A 17829-nucleotide genomic window follows, 5' to 3' on the forward strand; every position below is an offset into this window, starting at 1 on the left:
CACCTCATTTAAAGCCAATTAGCCCTGTGGGGAGTAAACCTTCACGCCCGATTACTGCTCTGCCTGCCCTGGGACTCACACAGAGCACCGTAGGTGCGGCCCTTCTCATTAACCACAAACACACGGGGCCCAGAGGGAGCAGGCCACTACAGGAGAGAGGAGCGCTGTACCTTTTGGTGTGCGTGCGCGCTATACGTGTACCCGTTCAGGAGTGGAAGCAAATCTCTGACATCACGTTCAAGTCTTCCACCTCCTCTCTGTGTGTACTATTTTGCATCATTCTCTGTGACAACACGCATCACACAACGCATTAACCTGCCAACCCCCAAGGGGGCACACGCACCTGCGTGTATAGTATGCATCTGTGTGTGTGTGTGTGTGTGTGTGCCATCATGCATATGTAAGGGTGACAAAGTAAAGAATTCAGAATACAACATAAATCACAAAGCTGATTTCAGGTTTCACCTCAGCTAACCCTGAATTTTAATTTGTGTGTGTGTGCGTGCGCGTGTGTGTGTATGTATTCTTTTTTTCTTTTTTGGAGGGGGGGGGGACTTCACACACTTATCAACTCTGGCAGCGTCAGACAAATTGAAGATGAAAGAGCACCGTGCTGTGGAAGCACAGAGGAAATCAAACGGAGGATAATTAGGTCATAAAGCTCCTTTCTGTGAAACCCAAATCAACAAAGCCGGCTCTGCCCCAAACAAATGTCCCACAAACAATGAGCAGGGAAAAAGAGCAGCGTAATGGAGCACACACCTGTGCCACAAACACCACCGCCGCCATCATCGTCATCATCATCATCATCACTGCCATCTGTTACTACCAGCGAGCAGTAATGGAGCAATATCACATCACAATAAGTACATATATAATATATAAAAAAACACATAAACACACACAGTTATTTCACATTTATAAGGATATAAGAACACATTAGTGTAGATTAACAAGAACAAGAACAGCAACACAGTGTGCCCCATTTATCTGAATATATATGGACGTAGCTATAAATATTACTTAATGTTATATTCTTAGCCAGATGATCTGTCAGATCACGTGATGCAGTGTCTGTACACAGCACTTTTATCTGATTTACATTTTCATCCAGATTCAAAGAGCATGTTGCCACAGCATAGATAGCCTGTCTCATTACAGGGTACAAACAGCAGTTAATTAAAACCCAATAAACACACAAACACACACAATACACAAGCACGCTAACACACATTCATAACACACAGACATGTGATGTACAAACACAAAAATAAACATACCCACAAATATACTGCAACACGCACACACACGCATGGCATGCACTTGTGCACACATGCATACACACACACACACACCATCACGTGAGCACATTCCTATCTAAAGGAGTTATAGTAATGTGGTCTGTACTGCACTGTACTGTCTCAAGAGGAATCTGCCGAAAGGCTTCATAAACACACAGCTCTAAAAATAGCTCAGAATCTTGTGGTTACGCTGGGTTTATGCTGCGTTTAGTGCCATCTGTTACAAATGACTGCTGTGTGCTTATTTTGATCATATGGACGTTCACAACATTCAGTAGTGATAAGTCAGCAAAGAAACCGACCAAACAACATTGTTCCACATAGTAAATGTATTGATTTTTGTTTAAAACCTTGGACTGCATGACTGACTTTTCCACAGCAGTGTTGGTGGGTAGACCGCTCAACCAGAGACCTGACTGGGCTGACAGAGAAGAGCAACAGAGCAAAGAGCAGCACTGGCACACACACAAGGAAGCGCACACACAGACACACATACACACACATTAGTTCAAAACTGCACAAGTACACATATACACATATATAAACAGCCCATATAACTGTCAGTTGTGTGCATGCAATAAAACCAGACAAACACACACACACACACACGTGTATAGAAATACACAGAAATACATTGTACACAGATTTAAAGCCCTATACATATCCATCCCCCTACATGTACACACAACTATCTTATAAAACCACACACATACACACACCTATCTGATATAAGCACAACCACAATGTATGGTAATCCCCCTATCAAAGACACACATTTAATAAAACACATTGCACGCATGCAAACACAAACACACAGACCCAAACAGGGGCAAGCGCACGCTCGCCCTCTCTCGCACGCACCCACACGCGCCCCCACGCGCTCTTACCGACGTGCGCCAGCCTGCACCTCTGAGGCACGGCCACGCTGCCCCCCACATGGTATATCCGCTGGGCGAGGAGCGAGGCCGCGGTGGCCGCCGCCGACCGCTCTAAGGCGGGCCGATGGAACATGTCCAAGTGCTGCTGGGAAGCTCCGCGGAGGGCGCCCGTCCGCGCCCCTGTCCCATTACTGAATAACCGTCCCTCCTGGATCCGCTCAAACTCCCTGACTGCCTCTCCTTCTCACATCCCCCCCACCTCGCTCGCTCCCCATGCCTTCTGGTCATCTACGCCCCCCCCCCCCCACTCTCCCTCCCCACTCTGCAGCTGCACTCACCAGGCCCTTTGAACCTTTGTAGCTGCGCACAACATGGATGGGGCGAGGGGCTGCCCCTTTAATGCATTGTTTCGAGAAAAAAAAAGAATATATGCGATGGTAATGCAGTGACCAGATGCGCCTCAACAGTCAATCTGGTTTGAGTCGGGATGTAGCCATAATCTAAGCGGTGATGACATAACATGCATCCAGTGGGATCTTGGCTACATGGACATGACTTCACTTCATCCAGTGCCAATGCTACTGCAGCAGAAATATCAACAGCAATATAACTTCAGTATTAATAACTTTAAGAAAATGCTTGGAAGCAAGATCAGTTTATCTGGAATTTAAGACGGTTATGATAACTAGAAGGGATTCAAACTGTCTTTGCCATTGCCGTAATTATAGAAGTCAGACCTGGTATGAGTGATTCTCAGGTGACCTTAGTGCAATCCAGGATCAAGATCAACATGATTACAGTTTATGAACATTTATGAACAGAGAGAAAAGGACCTTTTCATATGAAAAAGGATCCATCCACTGCATAATTCTGCCAGAATGGTTCAGCATTCAGTGCAAAGACTGGTCTCGCAAACTGCACTCACCCCCGTTAACCTGATCCAGTTGCTTAAATGTCTCTCTCTCTCTCTGACTCTGTAGAGACTGGAGATGTGAAGAAATAAGCTCAGCCAGTTATGAAATTGAATTAGCCCACTGCGGTTCACTAACCATTATTTGAATGATGGTTAAATACTCAAAGAGATGAATATGTCGTGCACTGGCTGAAAGATACATAATCTGGATTTTTAAATTTTCAGATGAACCTTTGCTACCACATACCATCATCGTGGATGATCAGATCATTAGTAAAATCATGGATATGCAGTAGGAAGCACAAACACGCACACAGGCACAAGCGTGCGCACACACACACACACATGCACACACAGTGTGCATCACATATATGTATACATAGCTCTCCAGAGTATGCTATAAACACAAATCACAATGAAACCAAATTTCACTACAGAATGCAATAATGGCTGTACACAAACTCATAAGAAAATTTTTGAAAATAAACCACATGCAAAGAGAGACCATAACAACCTAATTGAACATCACTACAGTGTGTTACAACCCCATGAACCCTGCTTCCAAGAAAGAACTGCAGTCTGAAGTCAATCAGTCATTCCTTTATTACTCTTTGTTATTGTCATGATGAGGTCCATTATCCTCACGGGCACACTGATTGGCCTGAGTACATTTAATATGCTGAATATAAATAGCTCAGGTTACTGAGAAGGCGCGTGATCTCACTGCCCCGCACGTGCGTGAGGCCCGTGGAGAACAGACCCCACACACCTGCGTGAGGCCCAAAGGGATCAGACCCCAGGGTTCTCGCGTGAGCAGACGAGCTGGAAGAGCCCACTTCCAGCAGGCCTGGCTATTTAATCAAGAGTGATGGTTATGGCGCGGTACAAATGTATTCTCCAGCCCGGGGCTATGGAATGCAATAGAAATAAGACTGCTGTGTTTAACATATTCATGACAGGAATGAGATTCCTCTCTGGGCTTCCTGTTTTTACATCAAAGGAACACTGAACGGGGGTCCTATACTTCTGCTGTGTCTGTGGCCAGGTTGGGTCGATACACGCACATAGACACCGCTTCTGAATTGTCCTGCTGAATTGCCAAACTTCAGGGGGATATAGCAAAAGGCTGGATATCAGCACTGTATTACAGGGACGTTTCACTGAAGCTGACATTTGATCAATAGCAAGGAGCCTGTGAGGGTGAGTTTGAGTCTGGCCCTCAGTCTGGCAACCACAGGGATGTAGGTTGGAATGCCAAGTGTTGTTCCTTTGTGGAAAGAGGCTTACATAGATTTACCTCCTAAAATGATATGGAAAACTTAAATGGCCTCTGATGTGGGAATGTGTTAATAACCTAAATAATGATTTGCCTGGCAAAAATGACAGTCAAACAATGTGAGTCTAACATAGTCATTCAAATGAGGCATCTGATTACCAACACAGTAAGTGTCACTGCAGGAAAAAAAGAAACAAGTGTAATATAGAAAAGAGCAGTAAAAAGCACCTCAGGTTTTACATTATGATTTATGACCACCCTTCTAATGCGGAATACCTTGCGATATGCAATAGACATAAGAAAGATAAAAAATGCGAAATACAAATAAATTTTTCTCATGGCAATGTAGATAATTGAATGTGTACATTACATTCTGAAATGTACACAAAGCCTCACATATGAAAGTGACAATCAAATTACTAAGCCTGAATATCTACAGTGAATATTATTATTACATTGAGCACAAGGTAATATTAAAGAATATCAATTATTTCCCTGAAAATACACATACTAATGTTATATTTTATTTTCATAAGCATTAGTCCTTGTATCAGTGTTTCCGTCTCCTGATAATGAGGAGGGGCAGAGTAAATCCTGAACGCTGCAGTAAAGGCTCCCATTACAGAGTTGTATACCAGCCATTTTGACAGAACAATCAGTATTTCATTCGACACAACAAATATGTTCATTATGGCGGCAGCCCAAAGGTGGAGTCCCATTTTGAGGTGGAATGAAACGAGGGGCTACGCAATAATCCTCTCTAATGCTGATGAGCCAAAACAGTGAACGATGTTACAGGAAGTGTCCATTGACTAGGAGGTCTCACTAAGCTTCCTTGCCAGAAGCAAGGAACTCGAGAGCCAAATAGCTCACATTTGTCATCATAAGGGGGCAGAAAACACATTTACATGAAAAAGCAATTCTTTCCTCGTGGGAGTACTGCATATCTTCTTGTAGACACACACACTCTCTCTCTCTCTCTCTCTCTGTCTGTCTGTCTCCCTCTCTCTCTCTGTCTCCCACACTCTGTGTTTCTCTCTATCTATCATACACACATGCATGCACACACACACACAGCGATGAGATTTCACCTGACCGGCATGAAGACTTTGATTATTGATGTTAATTGCTTTCCAGGAACTGAGAACATGCCTAACTGTTGGCACTGTGTTTGACATGCAAAGACACAGGGGCTGGGAACATGGACAGGAATAGAAATGGGTTTTCCTCCTCAAGAGGTAACTCAGTCTCTATGTGCCATGCATTCACGTAGTCTGATTCACACATATGAATATTAGAAATATGGTTTTATATTTATTGTGTATCTGAAAATAAACAAAATTGTTAACAATAACCCAAGGTTTAGTGTTCTATAGATAAGACACATTTTTGGTATAAGGAATAGTAGTAGAAATCACAGTCGGCAATTTTGTTAATAAATTCATAAATATACAAATTAATCTCTCATTTAGGGGAACCCTCAACACCACATATTAATCATAACCTGATGGGATGTCTCATATCACCATCCATGTGCAAGAATACCATAGAGCATTGTTCAATTTTCTATATGCAGATAACAAAGTGTTAAGTCAGCAAAGGGTAGGTCTGCAAAAGCATAATAATAGCGGTGATGCCCACTGGATTCATCTATACCAATTCAACGCTCACCACTCTTGATCAGACCACCAGAGTAAAACAATTAAACACATGCATTTATTAGCATATAAATAAACACCATCATTTTAGGAGCAAGTGGCCTGCGTCCAATGTGTACAAAGGAAACCTGTAGGATGAGGACAGGGGCAACAAGCTGACCCCCTTGACCGACTTCTTCAGCAAAAACAAGTCCCACCCAAATGGCCATCATTTCTCTTACTTCTAACAAAATTCATTCTCAAAATGTTTATCATACCTTTAAAAAGTCACAGTAGGCACAATGCAGGCAAATTTCTTTTCTCTATCAAAATGATTGCAATTTGATAAATGGCAGCATTACATGCGTATATTTATTCATTTACTCAGTGATTTTAACAGGTGCTATCTAAAAATCAAAATCACATTAGAAGAACCATTTAATGTAGTTTACAGCAACTTTCAAGGGCTGGGCCGCCCAGCACCTCATGTTAAATTATTTTTGTTTTTTTCAAAACAATAATTTACTAAATCAAAGGCTAAAAACCTCCTATAGTGACGAGATTGGTCTAATTAATTTCGTTCGGTCTACATCTCACTGTCTAATTTAAGGACCTGTCTGTCTATATATGGATGAACACGCAACTTCATCCCACAAGACGACTTTATATTTTCTTCTCATTCAGCACGCGCCGGACGGCACTGCGTTGCAGCACCATGGACAGCTCCAATTCATAGCTTTGCATTATCGCGCTCCTTCGGGGGCGAGCAGTGGGCGTCTGCTGTGCCTCTTGTGACAAGCAGTCGATTGCCAAAACATCATAAACCAATTTCGCATCTCTGGCCATGCACATCCCTCGCCCTTTATAATAACCTGACCAAAACAAAATATTCGTAGCTGCATATGAGCTACACAACGGTAATTAGGACAATTTGCATTAAATATTTAATATTTTACAAGCAAAATATTTTACCATGAAACACTGGGGAAACACCGTGCTGCTTTCGACAATATGACTTAGTTTAATTTGGGATTCATGGAATTAAAACGTATTAAAATGATTCGTGAAAACCTATGGAGGCTACTTGCAATCAAATTGCAAAAAGTACCATGCCATTTGAAACAGTATCCGACTGCACCACATTCACGAGGGTCCAAACAACTTAACAAAGACGTCGTCGTGGTAAACAACATTAGAATACACGAAAACAGACATCGTAACAGAATAAAATCTTACAGATTACACGTCTTCAAACTTCTTGGCCGCAAAATGACTCATAATAACAAGGTACTCACCCTTCTCAAAACTTAGATTTTTGAAAACTTCAAGATCTGCCATTAAATTGTTTTTTTGTATGCATTCTTTCAATCAAATAATTCCTCTCCAAAATCAGATCGAAAAAAAAGGGTGGGGGCGTCAAATCCAGAGTGCTGATTTTGTTGCGTCCTGTGGTGATGTTTGGACATTTTCTACGCAAATAATACCATGGCCAATTTGTTAAAAATATAAGAAACAACGGGACGCTACAAAATATCGTACAACTCCCACGTTTTTCCCAAATAATGGACTACATGCATAACTCTTTATTATCCAATGTGTTCAGGAGAAGAAAGCGACTCAGACGCTCAGAAACGTCTATTTGCGCGAGCTTGCACGGGGCTGATCAGCCCCGAGAAAAGCTTGCGCTGCTCTCTTAGCCGAGATAGTGGGAGTCCACACACCAGCGCAGTCAACGCCAGTACGCCGATTTCAGACAAATATGCGCGAAAGCGGAGCGAGAGGAGGGGGTTTCGGAAGGACAGGGGTTGTACAGCTGGGGGTCTCTGAATGAACCAGAAGGTAGAAGAAAGCGAGCGTGGCACGTTATCAGAGACAACAAAAAGTACTAATTCCAAAGATGATGTAGGCTACATAAACACTGATTAAAACGGAATAAATTCATAAAGTGTCAGTACACAGGGTGGGTGGTCATTTTGTGGATGTTGATGAATGACCCTCGGGTTGTCAGGAGATATTAAATTAATGAACGACGTCGTTTTTTGATTGTCCGTTATCTCTCTTCATCATCCCTTGTCAATACAAGCAAATGCCGAGAGTGTACGCGGAAACTTTCACAAAGCCATCAGTGATCCAATATGAAAGGTTCAAGGTTGACCTACTTCACCGTTATTCTCCTTAAGGCAAAGAGGTGAGAGTTCCAATGCAATGAAAGAGCCCTTGGCTTGGAAAACCTGAAGTGAAAATGGCACAATATTAAACAGGTGAGTGTAACCACTATTTACGTTTTGAAAAATCTAAATTATTATTGCTGGCCAGTAGGCTATGGATTTAATTTCCTACATTTCCTACATCAACCAATCAATCAGCGCTAGACGGGGTTTATTGCCGCCATGTCATTAAAAGCAGATATTTTAAAATTATGACATACATCGTCAAAGTAAGATGTGACGCGTCCAAAAAACCCCTAAGTAATCTCTTCCGTGCCAAAAAAATAGCTGTGGTCAATGTGGTCTTACTTAAGATACGCTCGGTTCAGCTACTGCATGATAGATTGGTGTGTGTTGGGGTCCAGGGCGTATTCCGTTCTCTAGATTTATTACATTTTTTTACGAAAAAGAAGGAATCATTTTTAATTGCCCATGCATTACGCTTGATTTTCACAGCCAGAAGAATACATAGGTACTACTAATTCCACAGCCTCCCACGTGCGACAACAAGACAGTTTTCATTAGCCACCTAATTGAACCTGCAACAGTCCCAGACGTTTACGTTCTGCGAGTAGTTTCCAAGCACACCATGAGCTATTTTTATGCATAGTGTCGATAAACACTGAAATTGATGAGTAAGACCTCACGAGAGATTTTTAAGGGTTTATAAAAAAAAATGAAAGGTGATGATACGGTGGAGACCGGTTATATACAAACTGAATTAGCTATGCTATCATGGGGACACAAATGAAGTTGTCAAGCCAGCCAATACATTTTCTTAAGTAAACCCAACCTTGTCCCTGTGAGAGAGTGAAGAACATTTATGCAAATCGGGCGCGTAAGTGTCAAGGGGGTCGCCGTTATTCCACCTAATGTTCTTCCTAAAAGGCAATTAAGACTAATTGAGACAAATGAATAAGACGGTAAGTGCATTATATTGGCAAATGGAAGGCTATTTCACATCTACAGTTCGTAGGGGATATAATGATGCAACTATTGATGCGATAATGCTTCTCAAACAGGCATACTTTTGCCATTACATAGTCAAAAATAATACAGACGATGTATACTGCTGCATACATTAGATTGATTATGATTAGAAATGATTAGATTAGATCAGATAATAAAATCAGATTCTGTGCTTTCCAATTCAAAATGTCATGCCCATATCATGTTGCAGCCAACATATCCAACTCTCCAAGTTAAGGCTGTGGCTTATGTAACAAATAAATAAATAAATAAACCATATAAGCCCACCCATCACATACCCCAATGATGGAAAATTTGCTCAACAACAAACATGTGAGCTGTTGTAGATGAAAGAACAAGCATAAGAGAAAATAAAACTGTTCTTTTCAGTTTCAATCAAAAAACAGTGTCAGCAGAAAGTGATCTCAAAATCACTCCTGAACCTCAAGCCGAAACGTCCCTCCAAAGGAGCGTTAAAAAAATTACAATAGGTTCTTTTCTTTTTTTTTTTGCTTCACAGCCATTTTTATTGCGGGTAGCCTCCAGAATCATCCATAATTCAGATATTCATAAAATCTTTAGTGACACTAAAGGAGTAAAGGCTTTGCAAATGACATTGCATTTTTCCTGGGCATCTTTCTCAGCATTTAAAACAAAATAAAAACCATCATCTGCAGTCTGTGTGTTCATATGCCTGTTTGTGCGTATCAGCCGTTCAAATGATTTCACCAGTTAGAAAAATAAATCCTTGCAAAACCAGGAACGTGTGTGAGTAGTATCTCTTAAAAGGCTGGTAAAAAGTACTCTGATAATCAAAACATCTTAATGCCTTAATTCCTGCCTTAAATCCCGATTGGTTGGTTTAGAAATAGTGGTGAAGGAATCAATAATTGTGTGAAAGAACACTCTGCACTAGAAGACATACTTTTCTCCCAAAAGGCACAGACAATAATCTGGGTAGATTTAGACAATTTCACTCAAGTCTCACCACACCCGTGAGTGTGAGAGCAAGTGTAAAGCACAAGAATTATAAACACAGACTGGCTATGGATTCTTACAGACATTGATTTGCCAGAACAAGAATTTTGCCAGTGTTTATTCCAAATAAAAATAAGGCAGGTTTTCACCAGGCACATCATCTCAACTAGCAGCTGCAGCTAAAAATATTTGTGAGAAAATAAATGTGCATACACTTGGCGATGGGTGCAGAGTCCACATGTTCCCATTAGACAATCCAGAATGAAAACTTGCACCCTACCTTGTGCTCCAAAGAAAGTGTCATTTTTTGTTCAACCATGTCGGTTAATATTTCAACTGATGGGTAAGCATCAGAACAAGTTTCACAATTTATACAATACCATTTCAGTACTGCACAATAAAATCTCTTGGATGTGTGGGATGTGAATCTCCCATAAACGCTCTTAAAATGTGTGGGGCGACACAGCCTAGAAAACATGGTTAGAGGTGCAAAAATCATCAGTCAAAATGAAATTAACCTGCCACATATATGTAATATCATCCACTATGTAGCGCCAAAAACAAGTAACAATAATTAGCAATGGAAATATAGTCTAAAATAAGAGAAGAACAAGGAACAAGATATAGATTAGATACAGGATATAAGATAAGTTTGTCTAGTTTTAGTTAAAATGCCTTTTTTTCTTTTTTTACACAGACACTTGACCAAATCCACCAAATATCCCCAAATAGAGATGATGTGGCAGGACCTGAAACAAGCAGTTCATGCTTGAAAACCTAATTGTCTGAATTAAAGCAGTTATGAAAAAAAGAGCCAAAAGGCCAAAAGGTCCTCCACAGTGATGGGAGACTGATATAAAATTACAGCAAGTGTTTGGTTTCAGTTATTGCGGCTAAAGGTGGAGCAACCATTTATTGTTAAAGGGTGTAATTATTTTTCACATGGGTGATATGGGTGTTTGATTAAATAAATAAAATAATAAATTAAAAAGTGTTTTGTATTTACTCAGATTTCTTTTGTCTAACATCACATTTTGCCCGAAGACCTGAAACCAGTGTGACGAATATGCAATAATAGAGGAGATCAGGAAGGGAGAAAATACTTTTTCATCGCACTGTAGACTCAAAAAATCTCCCTAAATAGGATCAATATCTCCGCCCCAGCACAGTGCACTGACTTTTTCAATACCCCAGTATCCTAGGCTAGAAACACTATGGTTGTTCTTTATAAAACAGACCACCACTGGGATTCTAATGTCACTTGTTCTAAAAATACTCCATGCTTTCTAATTCTAATTTTGAAAGGTTTCCCTTTAGCCCACATTATGCTGGACCATAAGGACGTTTAAGCATGTATGTCACATCCATGGTATTGCAACTAACTCTGCAACTAACTACACCCCTTATACACCCCTGTGGTAGGGCATTTGAAAACGCTGAATATATTGGTAAAGTTGCACCAAGCACACAGAAGCACATTTCTATTTCCTTTCTGGAATGTCATCTAAAATGTTCTTGTGCTGTGTGGGGGCATATCTGCTCTGACAAAATATTGCTCTTATCTTACTGTCACCTGTCAGATCTGATGTTAAAATGGTCTATGTTCTATGGATAGTGTTTCAGAAGGGTTTCATTTGCAAAAGCTCACCCCCATCAGCCAGCACAGCAGGATGATGGAGGTATGAGGCATGCTATGGAGCTAGGAAACCACTATAGCACCTGCAGGGGAAAAGCTCTGAAAGGCACTCAGTCCTCTTAAGTTCAACTGCCCTTCCACACTCACACCTCTATCCACACATAAGAGCATCAGACCCTGGAAATGCTTTCTATTTGCAGGTTCTGAAACAGCTATTTAAACATTTAATTCTCCAGCTTTTTTTTACAGAAGACATAAATAATTATTAATTATTCATTATCTTTACTATTCCGCAAACATGCATTTTTCACATGCAAAGACATTGGCATAATGTAGTCTTGATGAATTCTCATAATGTTATACAATGTACATCATGTACCTTCATTTATTGTTCCAAATTCATCACAGGATTCCTCTCAAGCACATACAGCGACATGGAGTCAAACTGAGATGCTTCTGTTGAGCAGTTTTCCAGCTGTATTAGAATACCACTTTAGTAATTTGAACACTTGTGTAAACCCCAGGCCCAGCAGGTCTGTTCATGCACTACTATGATGTTCCCCCCCATGTTCCACCTCTTACAGACGGTTCTGCATTCAAAGCTCTGTGTAGTCATTATAACCTCCATCTCAATTTAATGGATACGAGGCTGCAGTGTGGATTATTTGTACAGCTCAGAATAAGACAGGCAACAAAAAGCCATTTTAAGCTCTGAATCAGCACAGAGCCACAGTGACACATAAAAAGCAATTGTGTGAGTACCGACAGGGGGTGGGGCCAAATAGTTTAAACTGAGATTATCACTGGTTTAATAAGATGTTTAAGTGACTTTCCTCCACAAGACTACAACGCTTCCATTTGTCACACAATGTACATCATCACAACCATCAGCCCCAAACATCCCCCCAAAAAACCCAAACCCATTCCACACCGTTTCCTTCATCTCCACAGCTTCACCAACCATTACATGGCTGTCCAATTCAGATTCCTTCCAGACTTCCACAACTTGGGAGCACAACCCCCCTCCCTTTCACTCATTTCACCATTATCCTGTCATTTCTTCCCCAACAGAGCAGGCTCATCATCGCCACACACAGCCAGAGAGGAGAGCAGAAGAACGGAGAGAGAGATAGAGAGAGACGTAAAGACGAATGGGGTGAGGAGATAATATAAACCGGTCGAATGGTCTTTGAGTGTCTAGTCTGTCTCTTGCTCTCTGATCCATACCGCGGAGCAGAGCAGAAAGGTATTTAAATCTGGGGAGAGGACTGCACACAAGCTCACCCAAAGCCGGTGTTGAGCACAGTTTCCGACGCGGGCCCCTGTCCTGACTGATGGCAGCTATACATCAGCTTTCCCACTGGGTACAGCAGCAGAGACAGCTCATTCAACACAAGCAATATCTCCCCTCGGTGCGCCACTGTCTGCGCCTGTGACAGGTTTATTACCCCCGGAACGTACAGCTAGAGCCAGACATCTACACGTGGCCATTACTCATCCACCATTAAACAATTACTAATGAATTATGATAACAGTCATAATAATATACCAGCATGTTTAGCTATTAAGTAATTTGTGTGTTTTTGTGCTGTAATTTTTTCACTGGCAGAATCACATAAAAAACGTATTTGCACACCCCCAGCCCCCGCCCGCCACTCCTTGCCCCATCGCCAGTATAGTGTTCTTTCCACAAAAATGACGCACAAAAAGAAATCTCACATCCAATAATTATTTTGTTTTGACAACCAGCTGTGGCCATCTGTGACAGCAGCACTACCTGAGACGATTTCAGCTACAGAACTAAGCAGCTGTCTCCTGAGCCTGGGCAGGTTTTCATCCTAACCGTCTTAATAACACCACAGGACCATTGTGACAGGCCCAGCTGATTTTTATTAAATGCCGAATGAGTTGCATTTAAAATGGTGCAACGGCACTCATTCCAAAGACTTGAGGAAGCGAAAAAAATGAAGGATTCACCTATCCACAAAGAATATAAAACACTGCCCCCTTGTGTCTCGCTGCGCAAACACATGCTATTTATTTCATGACAGGTGTAACACAGGGATTAAAAATGACAAAATGCAGGACATTAGAAATGTCTAAACTCCAGTGACAGCACCGCAATCCATCACACTTCAAGTATTCCCGTAATGTAATTCTGCTGCGTAACAGATTCCCAATAGTCAAATGAAATTTTGTCATTCATTTGACAGTTTTCAATAAGTCTTAACTGATGTAGCCCAAGACCAAATGGTATAGCACCAACAGCAGGAGAGGCTGCAGCCCACAGTTATGAAACAATTTTAGAACGGGCTGCATTATGGAAAGCTTTTTTTCCTTATATATTAATAAAAGTCACAAGGGCATTAAAAATGGCAAATTATGCTGTCAGGTGGCCAAAGTATGGATTATTTTGCAGAAGTAGGCGGAACATTGCAGCTAAAAATGACAGCCAAATCCCACGGCTGAACCAAAGTACATATTCAGATGGCAAAACTATTTCACAGCCAAATAATTCACACATAAATCAATCCAAGCCCATGTTTTCACAATGTTTTTCGAGGTCTTGGAAGCATGTCAGCGCAGAAGAGCAGAATTGGGAAGGGTAGACGGAGAGACCCACCGTGGAAGGCACTGTTGTCGGCCAGGAAGTGGCGGCAGTACTGCATGCCGCCCTGTTGGTCCGCCAGCCGAGAGCTCATTGTGGAGGGAAGCTGTGTGTGAGGGAGGCCTGTGAATGGAAGAGAGGGGAAGACACTGTTAGTACTTGGTTATGCAGACTCAGACTACTGTGTATTCTACCGTTTCAGCAGAGAATGCTGGAAAGGACACTTCAAAGCTGAAGTTGTGAAATCTGCCACATGCAGACATACAAACTCAAACAAGTCCTGACAGTGAGGTTTGAATTACAATAATACATGTTTCTGCGTTTTACCTACAAAATCTTATTTAGTTTTTTTAAATTTAATTTAATTTTTTTAATTAAGCACACTCATTAGGCCATCATTTGAGCTAAATTAAAAAAAATTAATTTATTGCAATTAAACTCCCACATTACCTTGTTAATCATTTGAGGGACATCTATATGCTATATATATTTCCTAAACAAACACAAAAACATAAAATAACAATTCAAAATGAACACCCCGGCCGATGATCTGGACAGCAGTGCGTTGACTGTGGCTGTCCAGATCATCGTGCAATGGTGATTAAATGAAACAAAGACTCCTGATTGAAATAAACAGCTGGAGGCTTGTGGATGCATGCCCTTGATTTTGATTATGACGAGATTCGGCGGAAGGCAATGTTGGCAAAACGCTTGACCTCAGACAACTGTTCTTTTCATGAGAACGCAAAGCGATCAGACCTGGAAGTCGTCGTGCGTTACACATCTGTGTTACACATCTGCATTACACACCTGCTTTGTGTTGTTGCCAGATTCAAAGAGAAGCTTCTGGATGCGGATTTCAATATTTGTCATGTTACCAATGGGTTTCACAGTTTTGTATCGTATAATAATGTAAGGCACAATTCCTCCAGAAAGATGGTTCTCTCAAGTAAATCTAGTTCTGCCTGAGACTCTTTGCTCTTCCTCTTCTGGGGGGGGGGGGGGGGGGGGGGGGGGGGGAGTTTTTAACGCATCAGGCTCATTCAATAAAGCATAAGCATCTTGTTAAAATATCTTAATTAATTTTGTCTGCATCCTTAAATGTGTTTATCATTTCGTCTCAGTCCTTCCATTCAATATCCCATTGTGCTTTTATTTCTTTTACTTTATTCCTTCAGACATATTCTATAGGCCTTGTATTAAGTAAGAATGGATTGGTTTATCCTACACATTATGTAATCATTTCATAAAGCCAGTATACAGAGAAGAACCTGTTCATATAGATCCATTCTACTTTTCACTCAAATCCAAACTGAAGTCACACGGTCTTTCACGTTTTAGCTTATCATTCTGTAATGCACACCCAATACAAAATAAATATTGAAGCACGGCCTCACACACACACCCCCGCACACACACTCTCTCTCTCGTCCACAACCAAACCATAGCCTATGCTGCCTCATAATTGTCTTTAAATTCCTTTCTTTTTTATTTTAATGTGGTGGATGAATGAATGCATTTACGGCAAAAAAACAAATTGACAATAGAGACCCCAATATGCATAACTGAGGTCCTTCTGCCACTGTCTATTTACTTTTCCTTTTTTAATATGTACTCAGACAAAATTGGTTGTACTTTGTACTACTTGGCAGTCCTTTCTCAGTCGGTATGTTCATTTCTGTGTAATAACACCTGTCCTCTCTACACTCACTTTGCCTGAACCGGGGGAGAGTTCCTAAGACTAATTACAAGTCCATAAATCCTGGAAACATTTCTGATGAAAAGGGAGATCTTCATTGCCTACAAAAATGGCAGATGAACTCAAGACAGGCGCTGACCTCACAACCTCACTCTGTAAATCATTCCAAAGTAGGTTAGAGGTTAAAGTGCAGTCACAGTTGAAGCAGTCCTGCTCACCCGAGGTCTTCATCAAAACGTTGCCTTCACTAGAATCATTCTGCACCAACCTGGCACTCACCTTGACCGACTGTTGGGAGAAATTTCTCCACAAATAAGAATTTATGTAAACAAAAGTGAAATATTACATTAACATATAAAGTGGAATAATGTATACATTTGTAGTTTTGTACTGCTTTTGTACAAAGAGACCTCTGACTCTGCATGGCCCATTTTACTGATTTCTCATTCCATCATTTATTATTTGGCTGATCCCACCAAGGACTTGAACCAGCAACCTTTAGATTACAATTGCTGGTCAGCAGTTACTACACCACTGTGGCCACCCAATAAGATGGATATGACCACCAAAGCAACTAGAGCAACATGAGCACTGAGGTCATTTGATTATAATTGTCGACCTTCTCACACAAGGAACAAGATATTGAAGAATTAACAAAATGCAGACACAGCCAGAAAAAGACTGCCCACCCCCCTGCAAAAACAAGCAGAAATAAACTTGTGGGTAGAAGTCTGACAGGAGTAGGAGGAAGACAGAACCAAGCCAATTATGGAGGAGAAGCGCGTAAACCTCAGTCAAAGGAGTCTGACCCTTCACCCCGTATCCTGGGGAAAACTGATCCAGACACTTCTTTTCAAAAGAGCGTATCCAAGTAAAGCAGTGCCCTGAAATCTGACACTTTAGGCTGGGGTGCGAGGCTTCATGTTTCCGGGAATCGTGCCCCCCATTATGACTGTTATTCACTCAGAGGAGAAAAAAAGCAGACATGTAAGCAGGATGGAGCAGGAGGGGACAGAGAGAATGAGAAATGGGAGGGAGGGAGAGGAGAATTAAGAGATAGAGTGATAGAGATGAGGAGGGATAGGGGAACGGGAAGACGACCGCACGGATGAAGTGATAGCATAAATGGGGGAGACCATGCAGAGGAAGAAGAGGTAAAGGATAAGCAAAAAGTGATCAAAGATGGATGATGGCTGTGGAGGGCGGTGGTCTGAGAATTTACATAATGTAGGGTTAGCATTCTATCTGCTGAATATTTTACTGAAGCTATGCATGCTAACCATCTGGCTTTTGGTACTCAGCCCTACAGAGAATATCATGTGGATAGCTTCAGTAGAATATACCAGATGTATGAATGACATGAAATTTCCTCAACATCCACAAATGATTAATAAATATAAAGAGATGCAAAGGGATCTGCCAGCTAGAGGTCAGAAATGAGAGGGCACTGCGCTTTGTTCAGACGAACACAGGATGCCCTCTTCGAAACCTCATCTAACTGGAACACAATGTTTTGTGTCACTGAACATCCACGGGACTTCACCCTACAGGCTCAATGTGCTGGTTTGCACTGTAGACCATTTTCAAGAACATGTAGGCCTAGGTGTTATACACAACACAGTTCCTCAAGCTAAAGTGACCACATTCACAATAAATCTGGACTAAACCTCAGCACATTAAATATGTTACACAGTAATGTATACACTATTATAGATTAATTAATACTG

At 41.3% G+C, this 17829-nt stretch overlaps 1 protein-coding gene across 8 annotated transcripts in view; it reads right to left on the bottom strand.

Annotated features, from left to right (window-relative positions):
- plch1 (phospholipase C, eta 1) overlaps nucleotides 1-17829 on the bottom strand; it is a 63694-nt gene that overhangs the window by 39689 nt on the left and 6176 nt on the right. For 4 of the 8 annotated variants that reach the window (XM_035384883.1, XM_035384882.1, XM_035384889.1 and 1 more), the window contains exon 1: nucleotides 2189-2410. In XM_035384883.1, coding sequence (XP_035240774.1) covers nucleotides 2189-2312 — 124 coding nt within the window. In that variant the 5' untranslated portion in view covers nucleotides 2313-2410. Of the gene's footprint in view, nucleotides 1-2188; nucleotides 2411-7300; nucleotides 7704-14418; nucleotides 14527-17829 lie in introns of those variants that run through there. The other 4 variants (XM_035384884.1, XM_035384885.1, XM_035384887.1 and 1 more) reach the window with 3 other exon arrangements.

Source organism: Anguilla anguilla, chromosome 12, assembly GCF_013347855.1.
Source record: "Anguilla anguilla isolate fAngAng1 chromosome 12, fAngAng1.pri, whole genome shotgun sequence".
Taxonomy (NCBI): domain Eukaryota; kingdom Metazoa; phylum Chordata; class Actinopteri; order Anguilliformes; family Anguillidae; genus Anguilla; species Anguilla anguilla.